This window comes from Colius striatus, chromosome 2, assembly GCF_028858725.1.
Source record: "Colius striatus isolate bColStr4 chromosome 2, bColStr4.1.hap1, whole genome shotgun sequence".
NCBI classification, from domain to species: Eukaryota; Metazoa; Chordata; class Aves; order Coliiformes; family Coliidae; genus Colius; species Colius striatus.
This window is the reverse complement of record NC_084760.1, coordinates 58,706,648-58,720,312: the sequence shown is the minus strand read 5'-3', so window position 1 is coordinate 58,720,312 and position 13,665 is coordinate 58,706,648. Positions and strand designations below refer to the sequence as shown.

At 37.3% G+C, this 13,665-nt stretch overlaps 1 protein-coding gene across 1 annotated transcript in view; it reads right to left on the bottom strand.

Annotated features, from left to right (window-relative positions):
• The window catches only part of LAMA2 (laminin subunit alpha 2), a 361,557-nt gene that overhangs the window by 137,057 nt on the left and 210,835 nt on the right, over positions 1-13,665 (bottom strand). The window contains exons 18-20 of the mRNA XM_061990653.1: positions 12,105-12,191; positions 5,743-5,954; positions 729-835 (exon numbers count right to left, since the gene is read on the bottom strand). Of these exons, the coding sequence (XP_061846637.1) occupies positions 729-835; positions 5,743-5,954; positions 12,105-12,191 (406 nt within the window). The remainder of the gene's footprint in view (positions 1-728; positions 836-5,742; positions 5,955-12,104; positions 12,192-13,665) is intronic.

Genomic DNA, 13,665 nt, shown 5'->3' with positions numbered 1-13,665 from the left:
AATTATGCAATTCTAAAGAGTGAAAACAATCCTGTGAATTTCTGCAGAATTATTTATATGCTTTAAATTGCACAACCACAGAGGTGTTCTGAGGACACAGGCCTATCCCACAAGTCCTCATGCTGAACTAGAGAAACATTCAGCCAGCTACAACGTATTCCTTAGTAGCCTGAAGACAACTCTGTGCAACTTTATGAAACATTGTTTTTTTGCATTGATTTATGGGACAGCAAAACAACATCAAGGCAACAGACACTTTCACCAAAAAAGAATATGATATTTGGACAATACAAGAAAACCTAAGGAAAAGAATAAAAGCAGAACATTCACAGCAGAGGTAAACTAGCATCCTGGTTTTCCTTTTTGAAAATGAGATGCTATCAGACATCTTGCAACTTTCTTCATAGAGATGTTAGCCCCCTTAGCTGCAGTAATTTTAACTAATTATATCAAACATTCAGAATATGAAGTGTGCATACCATATATAAAATTGCATTCATATGTATAGTGAGACTTAAAAAATACATTCATTGCATGCAAATGCAACGTTTTGCGTTTTGTTCTAGAAAATCTTTAAAACATAACCATTTTACCTTTCAGTACATAAAAACAACCCATATATGTTCAAGTGAAAAATAAATAAAGAAAAACTGTGCAAAACCAGACTCTATGTAATTACAACAAACAGGGAAGAAAGCTAAAAGAGAACACCATTTCCTGTCAGTCACCTTGCAGATGTCACACCGGCGCCCGATCACATTGACTTTACATTGGCACTGGCCCGTCCGAGAGTCACAGATCTCTGAGAAGGAGCCATTGATGTGACAGTGACAGGCTGCAGAGGAAGAAGAGGAGCTGTTAAATGTTCCTGAAGCTAAATTGAGTAGACAAATGTTTACAGTACAGCTTTTGCCACCCTAAGAAATCCAGGAAGGCAGGACTGAATAAAGCAGGAAGGTATCACTCTCATATGGTGACAAAACACATTAACCTACCCATATTAATGTGGAATTCTGCTCCAAATTGTAGCAGTGATAACTGCCTCAAGTTCATAAACAACTTTTAATGCTCCTCTTAGATCAAAACAGGAGGTCTGAGAGGCACATTACTGAAGATGTGCCTCAAATTTTGGAATGGGCGAGGCAGCACTGAGAAAAAAATAGAAAGGTACAGAACCCTACTGCCCTGAAGTCCAGTCCATGTTAACGTATTTAACATAGGAAGGAAACGTTGGAAGGCTGACGAATCAGAATGAGGTTGCCTCCAGGGCCTCACTTTGGGGATAGTATCTCCTCAGCCCCCCAAGAGCTCCTCCTCATAGGCAGTGCCTGGGAGTACAGCTGAAAAAGACCACGGATTATCTGCCCTGGTGAGGCCTCATCTGGAGTACTGCATCCAGTTTTAGGCTCCCCGGCTCAAGAGGGACAGAGAACATCTGGAGAGAGTCCAGTGCAGGGCCACAGGGGACTGGAGCATCTTCCTTATGTGGAAGGGCTGTTGGAAATGGGGCTGTTTAGTCTAGAGAAGAGGAGACTGCGGGGGGATTTCATTAATCTTTACAAATATATAAATGGTGGATATCGGGAGGTTGGGGCATCCCTTTTTTCTGTTGTATCTAGCAACAGGACAAGGGGTAATGGGATGAAGCTGGAACACAAAAAGTTCCATAAGAAAAAACTATTTCACTGTGAGGGTGACAGAGCAATGGAACAGGTGGTCTGAGGAGGTTGTGGTGTCTCCTTCTTTGGAGGTCTTCAAGACCAACCTGGACATGTTCCTGTGTGACCTGCTTTTGCAGAGGAGTTGAACTAGATGATCTCTAAACGTTCATTCCAACCCCTACCATTTTATGATTTTATGACCACTCTCCAGGATCTCTTTCTCAGCAACACTATCACACTTTCTAGAGGAAATGTAACCCAACTGACTAGTCTAACTCATTACAATGCGCTCTTATGAATTTAAAATGGCAATGAAAAGGAATTGCTTTTTCTTCAGGAAAATAACAATGCTTCCGACTTCCAAATTCTTATATTTTAGGAGAACAGAAATTTTGGGGAAGCTCTCTGTCCTCTTTTATGTTCTTTAACCACAATTCTTTCGGCATGCAGAGATTAGGAAAAAAATCCCTTTAGCATTCATGCTAGGGAAGAGGGATGCAATTGGTGTCAAAGAGACTTGAGTGCAATCATCCAATCTGTCAGTATGAGCTGGTTCCTGTACATCCTTCTTTTTTTTACCCCCAGAGGGGAATGAATCTCCAGTTCTATAATGATTATCAATTCACTCTGTAAATCAGTGCTCCAATCCACATTTTGCCTTCCTGTGGTGTCCCAACTACATGAGTTGGAGTTTTTTCTGTACCTGACAATTTCATTTTAAGAAACAAGAGTCTCAATAGTGAAGACATGTGGTCATATACTTGCATGTCACAAGGTACCGTTTGAAACAAAGCTCTTATATTTTTTCTATATGTAATCTATCAAAACAGAAGCTTCCTTCTTACTTTATTGGACTTGCTAATTTACAAATTTCAATTATAAATAGAAAGAATTTTTTTTGTTTTTCTCCCCATTTTTGAGGTATTCCACAAAAGTTGCTTCTTTTAAATGAAAGTAACTTTCTGGCTTGCCAGTCTGTTCATGGCATTATTTCTAAATGTTTGCAAAGGTGTCTTAGATTATTGAAAAAAATAATGAAAATGTTGATCTCTCATATCAGTCTGGTAAGAACTTCAGAGGTTTTGATCTTTCTGTTTTGCAATAATTTTTTACAATGTAAACACTTAAATCCACTTCTGCTGTAATTAACATTGTTTCTCTTTTCCTTTTACTCTCATTTGTCAACACTGAATCCATAATTTACTCTTTCATCCTGTATACAGCCCTCATCTGTACCATAATATTTGTTTTTGAACTGTCTACACTCCAAACTGTACACAGTGATAAGTATCACATATATATGTCCTGAGTTCCTTTCTAATTAAAATGGTCAGCAGTGAAAGATGATGCAAAAGCTCAGACTCAGAAACCACAATTCTCAATGAAAATTAAGAGTACTTGACCAGTCACACAGGCCTCAAAATCAAAGTCAGTCTTATTTGTTATGTGCTTATTGGGCATATAACACGACAAGAACCAAAAAGAAAATTTACAATGATTTTATAAACAGATGACTTTGTCCTTTTTAGATTATATGCTACCACAAATAGCATACAATGTGTTCTTAACTCAGCCACTAATGACTCAGTGCAATGCAGGTAAGGCAGAATTTGGAAGTCAAGACTTTGTTTTTCTTGGCTGTGGCAGTATGTACATACAGAAGAAAGGTTAAGTCAGGGTTATTCATCCAATAAACTGTCACTCAATCTGATAAATTGCATTTATCTCACTTAAAGCCTTCCCATTCTTTCACATCTACTGGGAAAAATTGTCCAAACCTCCAAATGGTTGCAATAATACAATACAGTCTGTCATAAAATTTTGTCTTACTTTCTCCCAGAATGACAGTGGTCAAGACTCTTCATTCTTCCTAGAATTATATAAATATTTATGACCATGTATTTATAATGAACCTACACACTTCTCCTCCAACAGTAATACTTATGCACTGGCACATAGGCACACTGAATATTTACTTTTTCATTCATCTCATGTCATTTAGCTCTATTACCACCAGCATAACCTCCAGGTACTTGCTTTAGCATACTGTACTATTTCATGCCAAAAACCAAACTGCTAAAATCAAATCAAATAGCCTAGGACATTTGCTCATTGTTCTTAGATTTATGATTTTGTACAGATACACCAAGAAATTCAGAGATGCTCTGGTGGTATAAAGTTTTACTGTCTTTTGAAATGGTTAATGCACACAACAACAGCACTGTACTGGGAAAGAGAAAGAAACATTTTAAACAAAAATTTGAAAGCAAAATTCATGCTTTGCAATACTCTTGGATTTGGCTTTTTAATAAGGAACGAATTTGAAAACAACAAAGTAAAAGCAAAGTCCCTCTGATATTGTAGCCGCAGGGCAAACTTCATAGAAGTCTGCAAAGGAAATAAAAAATCATATGCAAAAAGAAAGTTGAAAGATGGGGAACAGATGAATATAAGGTAACTGTGAGCACAAGGCTACGAATACATTAGGGGGCTCTCCTTGTCAGTGATACTAACAACAAAAGCAAAGCTTCTAATTCTACATTAAATATGTATTTATTTTTATTACTTTTTCCCCTAATTATATGTTTTCTGAACTCTCCTCATATTGCATCTCTTTCTCATGCAGCTGCCACTACTGTAAAAATGTTCAAAGCAACAGCCCTATCGATGCTTCAGGATTGGTGACAATCTACTGGATGCTATGATTTTTGAAAGGCACTCATTTTTAAATCACATTACACACTTGTCATGTAAGTTAGGGTGGTATCATTCATCATGAATGGTTAAATCATGTGGAGAATATATGTAACTGTCCAACTTTTATCCATCATTGTACAAAATAGGTACAGAAAGCATTTACACCGGTATATGTCTTCATGGTTATCTATGAGGTTACAGATATCAGTATTTACCAGCCATAGCTGAGTGATGTTCTGCATCTTGCTGGCTCCCATGAAGTCTTAGTTGGTCCAACAGAACTTAGTAATCTCACTGACAAACTTCAAGAGCAAATCCTGAAAATGGATGCCCGTGGCTTAGGATTTCATGCTTCATGACATACTGTAGAAGTGGTCTTACATACACAGCAGTAAGATAATGGCTCAGCTCTTTTACTTGCATAATTTTATCATGATATAATACTTTTGTATTCAATCGAGTTGGTCAGTTTATTCCAATGAGTCAAAAGGATTAAATCCTTGTTAGTGTGAAACAAAATGCACTGCTCTTTCATGGCAGTTTATAGCCTACTGTATTCCATTCCCCAGAATGAGGTGAAAAGACATGTGAAGAATGTTTTTAAGTTAAAATCAATTTTTCTGCCTAATAGCTAGCAGTGCCAGCAATGGCTGACGGACAGCCACTGCCTCCTATGGAAGCAAAAACTCCTGTTCTTACCAAATCCTCCATCTGCTCCAGTGATTTTTTTACAATCACTATGGAGAAATATGAGCTGAGGCTAATACTTAAACAACATGCTGCCACTCAGTTGAGAAGTGACAGGTGTCTTCCTCCAGAGCATCGTAAAAATTTTGCCAGGAGATTTTAGATTGTACTTTGCAGATGGTTGAATCTTGCCCTCTAACTCTTCCTGAGGACATGTACTTGGGAAGGTCACAAGTGCTGCCAGAGTTGGATGCTGCAGTAACTGAAATATCACTCTCTCTTTCCAGCACCTCTAGTTAGTTCAGTACCTCCCTCTTATCAATCTCTCTATTTAATGGTATTTCCCTGCATGACTTAGTGGTTTTAGTGAATCATTTTTGTTTATTTGTACTTATTTTTGGACATATGACATTTAGTATAACCTTTTCCATCCATGCAATGCTCTGCTCTCCCAAGTTTTTTGCCATCTGCTTCATTACTGTTTCAACTACAGCAGGAAGTTTTTAATAGGTTCTACTTTTTATTTATTTTGAAGCCTCCCTTTCCAGATGCAGTTGCAAGTAAAATGTTGTTATTATGAGAGGTGTAAGTACACTGTATCATCCTCCTACTCATACAGAGGCAGAGTCTTCCTCTCAGAAACAAGAGTTATAGGATAGATCAATACTGTCAGAAGCAGGAAAGGTTCATGACTTACGTTGACAGTTCCTCGCATCAAGAGCATCGCCAAAATATCCATCAGCACACCTCTCACAATGTTGGCCTGTTGTACCTGGCTTACATATCAGGCAAGCACCAGACAAGCTGTCACAGCTGCCAGGAATGGAGAAGTCAAGGTTGTTATTACACTGGCATGGCTGGCATGATCCCCCTGGTATTAGGGGTTGTCCAAAATAGCCTTCTGCACACCTGAGGTAAAAGACATAGCCAGTTAGCACCCTTAAATAATCATTGTATTAGCAGTATTTAGTTTTGTTGCCTCATTAATCACTAAACACAATTTGATCTTTCAAGTATTACTTAAGCGTCTTTGTTCTCTCTCCCTCCTCGTCCTTTTTAACAAGACTGTAGATACAGTACCAGCTGAAATCCTGCCAGTTTGCTAGTAATTAGATTTCAGTGGGAGAAAAATCTTGTCACTGGCACTGAAGACGAGACAAAGCATACCAAGAAATCTGTCTATTGGCACACTAGAGGAATTCAGGTCCATGTTAGACAGGCTTTGTATTTCAGCACATCATATCTAGATATTCTGTATTCATTTACCAGCAAGCTTGATGATTTTTTTCCCTCTACCCTAAAAACTTGTTTTGTTTAGGAAAACAGGTTTAGAAAGTAATAGAGAAATAATTTTATTTACCTAAAAAGATTCTCCCCCTACTTAAGTGTTCCCCTGATCTACTGCAGATTTGTTTAATTAAAGGATTCCTAATCTCTGTGTATAACCAGGTAACAAAAATATTGCTCATTATCACAAGAACTATGTTAGTCTGTACTACACTTTTCATAGTTTAACAGAGATGTTTAAAAAATACCACCTTTTCCACCTTGCCCACTAGCAATTTCCTGAGTGCCATGTAAAAAGATTAGTGAATCTGGCCCAATATGAGTATGTATTTAAAGCAAATTTCTACCCATCTCACAGCTTATTTCCTATTTATATTCTGGTCTGCTTTGACTTTCCATTACATTTGTTCACACTTCACAGTAAGAGCAACTTGTAGATAGTGAAGAAAAAGAAGAAAAATTTCTTCGTTCCAGCTAATGAAGTTATTAACGTGTATCTCAGATGAATTCCAACTAGTGTAAAAAAAATAGAAAATACATGAAACACATTGTATGAATTAATGTTTTCTACTGGTTTAAAGTCAGTCTTAATGCAATTCTAATCTCCTCTGTGCTCTGTAATGGTACTGGATGGTATGGTCACGCAAGGATTTTGCATACTATCATAATATGGGAATATAGAGCTCCATTGTGCTTTTCACTCTTGTCCCTTCATGCCCATCAAGTTAATCCTTTTGCTTGCATCCAGAACATCTCATGAAGCTGCCAATGGGATCCTAAACAAAGCTTAAACACCTAAACATTCATTATTATTCAATATCACTAGTAAAGACTACGAAAATGGATAACTGACACTATGGATGAAACTACTTTTGGATCTAACAAAACAGCTTTTTTTAGTAAGATATTACACAATGGAGGATTTTCCCCATTCTCTAGAAATACGATGAAGACTATAGGTGAATAATACTTATAATGTGTCCAGTGGTTTGTGTGCATGTAAGTACTCAAGAAAGTGAATAAAATTTTCCCAATCTAACCTACCGTGCTTTACTCCTTTAGCATAGCTGACTCATAATTTCTTCCTCATAGCAATACCCCAAAATCTTATCATAAGTATTATTCAGGTATTTTATTTTCAGAACTTGTCATGGATGTAGCTGTGTATTGTACCTTAAAAAAATAAAAGATATCTGCCATACAAGGAGAAGGTATCTCAGCAACCACAAAAGACTTCTTTTTAGCTTGCTTTCACCAAAACGATTGACTTTTTTTTCCACTGGTGATATCTCAGTTAAAGGCCAGGAATGTCTCTTAATACATGCAATAATTAATAGCCATGTTTTATAAAAGTCAAAGAATAAATGAGTAATTTATACAGTTATATTGTTTGGCCTAATCAGATTATGTCTGAAGTTCATCCACGTTTTGCTGAGATGCTTCTCCTTTAGTGCTGGTGTATTTGTCACAAATCTATCTATCTTTTGATACTACTAATCTATTTGACTTGACTTAAGGAGTATTCATTTTCTTCTTTCACTTTCATTTAGTGTTACTTCTATATCTGACAGCATTCACAGAAACTTACCAAGCAGTTCACAGAAAAAATACTCCAGGGATTTGTGAGAAAAGCACTACTAATCATGTCCTTCCTTGAAAACTCTTTGTGTTCTCATTTGTTTAATTTGTTTTTGTGAATTATCAACCATCCACTACCATAACATAGTCATGTTTGACATATACATAATCTCAAATCCAGGTTCAGGATAATCCTGAAAGTAGTGGCTAAACCAGTTAAGCTTAAAAGGAAATTGTGTGAATGTACATATGTGTAAATTTTTCCACTTCTTCTACTTCAACTGAAGTTGCAGGAAAAAAAAAATCCACTTTCACTAATTTCATCATTACTCCATTAAAGACATTTCTAATTCAGCTATTCTTCTTAGATTAAAACCATTAGATGTTTGGCAAGGTTCATATTAAAAAATCCAACACAATAAGATATGTTGCATGGAAAATTACATTTATTCATTACACAAAAGACATATCTAAATAAATGACTGCTAAGTCCAACAGAACATCTTTGATATTAAAAAATCAACAGAAATAGGAGTAAAAGCAGTGAAGAAACATTGTTGTCATTTTTCTTTCTTTTTCTATGCGTACCTTTACCCTCAAAATCAGGTCTGTCCTTGATTGATAGTTTTTATTTGGCAAAATTGGTGCCAAATACACAGCTACTATATAAAGATATGTATATGTATGTGTACTGAGTCTCTCTCGTACGGAATTCATTTTTTCCATAGCAGCCTGGATGGTGTTGTGTATATATACACATATGGACACAAAGAAAGTAGTATTTTATATGTTTCTTTATATTTACTAGGAAAAAATGCTCCTTGAGGCAGAGCTAATTTAGGCTACAAATCCAAACACTTTAAAATCGGCAAATATCATCTTGGCAATTTCTTTGAACCTCATGTACATTCAACCTGTGCACAAAATTGGGCAAAAACAATTGAGAAACAACTTGTGCACTTGATTTAAGATTTCTAACTTCTTGTTCACAACATAGATGTTATTGTTTCATGACCAGCTATAAGTCTTACATTTTCTAACATCAGAATGCCTATCTTTGCAAGCTGTAAACAATCCTGCATAACACATTTGTTGTATCAAATCTTCTGAACGTTTGACCTTTTTCCCCATCAGCACTGCAATACAGACTTGTTCTTCTGGCACTAGTGGAAGAATTGTATTAGCTAGAAAATATCAGGGTGTTGAACCCAAGAGACTCACAGGGGACTATGTCTGATGTCACTCTGCACTAGACCTGAAGAATGGGGTAGTGGGGAGGACATGACCCAACCCATCCTTCTCCTCCCACTTAAGTTACACTGACCTGTCATCTCTCCTTCTAGGAGGAACCCTACTGATAAATGTACTGATAAATGGAGTAAAATGGGAGAAGCTAGATTATCAGCCATTTTGCTTCTCTTCCCTAAAACTGTATGCTTTTGTCTATATCAATGCTGTGCAGTTGGAAAATGCATATCATCATCCTGTAAATGAGCTGGGGGTAAGGGACAGATTTTTGACATTTTCATACAGCCTTTCTGTGGAATTAGGAGTCTGTCTGTCCTACTTCATACCCTTTGACTGGTGAGCAAAGGAAAAACATAAGTATAATTTGCTAAGGAAAAGGATTAAATGGAGAAGTTAGTTTTTCCCTATGATTATAGTTATCTGGTAACTCCCAACATAGTTTAAATCCACAGTTACATTGATGATGTTATGAGCTGGATCCCTCAGAACATTTATCAATTTTGGTAACATTTTCCTGAAGAGTTCAAGTGAAAGAAGTAGCACATTTCTTTGACGTTTTATTACTCAGATAGGTATATATATCTGTGTATGCGTGTGTGTGTGTGTGTGTGTGTGTGTGTGTGTGTATATATATATATATATATATATATATGTTAAAACACCATATCTCCCTAGGGAGTGGAGGATGACTTTGGAGCCCAAATGAGTACAGTACTGCTCACTTCATGATACTTGGCACATCGTGATAATTTAGGACTGTTCAGTTAATGAATCATGTGGCTCTGATCACTTGTCACTTTGCAGTTGCTAAAATGAAAGCGAATTTCATGTAAACTCTTTTAGCAATTATACAATCACTATTAATAGTAAAAGGCAACATGTTTTCTCCTGTTCATTATTACTGACAGAAGCAGCCATTTCCAAGCAAGTTGTTACAAATAAAAGCAAACAGTTCTATGTGCATTGGAATTAATGGCCTGATTTCCAATGGATTTATATCTCATGGTTAAAAGGCTAAGGGCTGATTATTTGCTGCAGGATGTTGTTATTCAGCAGGGAGTAATCCCTCAGGCTATAGCAGCACTTTTTCCTTGCCCTGTGAAAGTTTCCTTATGGGCAGAACATTTAATAATCTCTCTTGTTCTCTCTCTCATGTATTCTCTACTGTTTAATCAGGTGTGAGTTCACACAGTATTCTCTCCCTTAACTATGACATATCCTGATTTATTAACCTCTATTCAGCCACTTCTTTTCACAAAAACTTCAGGAACAATTATTATCTTTGAGACCTCCTAGTCTTCTCTCAAATTTGGTTGAAAACGACCTACAAGTTCAAACGTCTTTGCAGGCAGACAGATATGCACAAAAAAACACCAAAAAAACCCACCCCACATTACCGTCATTTCCTTAGGAAATCAGGCTAAAATCCAAGCCTGCCACTTATTCAGATTCTGTCCTACTGCAGATACAGTCAGAAATAGCACTTGTTGCTAATGGAAGCTGTCAATGACCCTGCATTGACAAACTGCCACGAAAGTGCTCTTGATGTGATTTATTCCTGCCATCATTAACTTCACAGCCCACTAGCTGAAAGAAGGTGATGGCTTCCAAGACAGACAGGAAAAGACAGGCAGAAATAGCACACAGCAGGAGCAGACTCAGTGATGATGGGTGGAAACAGGTGACAGCCTGCACTCTCACTTTAGGACAGATATAGCACAACAGGGGATTTAAAAGGAAGTAGTTGTAAACGTAAATTGGAAAGACAGGACTAGAACATGATTCACAGCCTACAATCAGGTTCCTGCTTTCCTGGATGGCTCTTCCTCTAAAATCATTCCTACTTTTCCTCATCCCAGCCTGGATGTCATTGTCAAATGGCAAAGCCTACCAAGAAATAGAAGTGGCAAGGTTTCATGCCCCATGACTGTCTAGCTAGGTGTTAGACAGTTATCGGGCTTCCCCAGGCCCTCTTAAAAAGGTGTCATTTGAAGGGTCACAGGGGACTGAGATCATGGAGACGAAGCCACTGCTGATTCATCCAAACAACCAGCAAAGGCCCCTTGGCACACTAAATCCTCTTGAAAGCTGTTCCCTCCATGTGAAATCCCAAGAGACGGAAAGGCATGCAGACACAGTGATGATATTCCCTGTCTGTGCAGTCTTACTTCCTATGGAAAAGCGGTCCCAACAGCTTAGCACCAGCACTTACACTAGCCTTCTATTTCACTTAAATTCTCCTGTGATCCTTTCAGAATAACAGGATGTAAGAGGAGACAACTTTTGCTCTAAGTACTCTAATGTCACTCAGACTTGTCATAGTCAGACACAGGCTAGACATTATTTGGTTTTATTTGTCTTTTGTATAGGTAGTAATAATTGTACAAAATATATATTAAGCTTTTTTATGTATTTGGCATAGAAGAATTAACTTTTTTGTCATTAAAGTCTAGTTTGTTCTACTTGCTAAATACAGACTCCAACAAAAAGCAAAAAGCAAGAAAAAGGTCAATAATTTAAACTAATAACTAAAATCAACAAAACAACTTATTAGAACAACTGTGGTTTTGCTGCTTATTGAATTTTCAAAAGGAAGCATCAGAAATGTATTGCATACTTGATTCATGAAGCTCTAAACATTCAAATGACAAAATGATTACAAAAATCTTAAGAGTGACAGAAAAGCTAGAAAAATATTTTTTATTAAAAAAGATTCTTCTTAGCCAACGCTTCTTGGAAGCTTTGCAGTTTACCACAAAGTAATGAAAAAGACTAGAAAGACTTAAATGCATGGACACATTATCAGAGGAAGATGCATGAGAATTTCTTCAGTGAGTTTCAGAACACAGGGATGGAGACGAGAAGTAACAAAAAGGTATTACAGCTTCATGCAACCAATACTTTTGTTTTGGATTTCATATGGTTAAGCATGGGGTGCTTGCTTACCTTTCACAGCGTGGTCCCACGTACCCAGCTGGGCATTCATCGCATAGTAATCCACGACTGCGGTCAAAATGGCATGTTGGGCTAAAACTGTGTTGTGGACGTTGGGTAAGAAGAGGGACAAGGAAGAAAAATAAAGAAAAGACTGTTAGCAGCATAGCTCTCTTCTCACTTCAGAGATTGTTAATTTGCAAAACAGTGCCCAGGAAAAGTGGCTCTGGTCTAGGACATGGGGCTTAAGTTCGACTACAGCAAATAGAATTTGGAATGACTCTGCTATTTCTGCGACACTGACTATAGATAGAGTAACGGATGGCAGCATCCCAAAAGCCTGTTATTATGGGACTTGAGTCTGCCACCGAGTGGTCTAGATAAAGGCAGGAATGGACAGCTGTTTGTTTGTGCCCCCACGGACCTGGCAAAACAATCTGCGCCATAACGTGGCCCCTGTATAAATCTTGCTGAAGGACAACTGATTTGAAAGCTCGGTTAACTTTGTGTATGTGAAAGGAACTCAGTGAACAAGAAAGGGGAGGGGCAAAAAGGGAAATACCTAGTGCAGCTTCCCAGAGAGTATATTTGAGTGCAAATGACCTCAAGCAACAGGCCAGACAGGCACACCAAAGTTTAAGAATAGCTTGCAGAGTAGTAAGCTTTACTTCTCTTTGCTATGCTTTACTTATTTTTTAGCTGGTTTGGTTTTTGGAGTTTTTTTGGTTTGTTGTTTTTTTGGGGTTTTTTTAATAAACAGGGATACTGGAAGCAGTTGCAAGCTCCACCTCTTGATGTCTGTGTTTAACTCTTAACTGTGCTCCTTCAACATTCAGCATTTTGCTTTCTGTAATCTCTCTCTCTTAACACATTTCTGTGAGGAAACCTCCCGAGGCTCTAAACAGCACCACACAGAAGAAGAGATAATCTATCACTCTGCCAAGATTAGTAGAGATAGAGACATGTGAACACGTTTATAGGGCCTCATATAATTAATGGTAAGCAATTGTGGTCAATCAAACAGAAAAGTAGAAAAACAGTAAAAAAAAAAAAAGCACCTATATGAAAAGGCAACAGTAAACATATTTTGAAACCCGGGAGAACAGAAATTGAGAAGGAATATAATTCTCTACCAAAGACATCAGGAGGAAGTTATATTGAGGGTAAAAGGTCATGCTACAATAGTAACAAATAGACATAGTCTGACTTCAGATAAATTAAAGCAGCTTACATGATGAAAGCTTCTGGAAAATAATAGGCACAGGGAAGACAAAAGCTTAATTCGGATCATGTAACATGATTACCTGCTACTGACTGAACCCCACTTCTCAGGAGTCATCCATCCTGTAATTTGACTTCAGTTACTTTTTTTAATGATTTTGTTACATACTATTTCCATTTATAAATATCCTGTCTGTCATAGGGCAGGTTATTTCACAGACAGAAAAGATCAGTAAGAAAAAATGTGGGAAGGTCAGGTTCAGTAAACTCAGATAGGTATTGGGATGTTACCCTTTCCCATAAGGATTATTTTTGTGTTATCTTGCAATGTCATTCATTAAGAATAGATTCA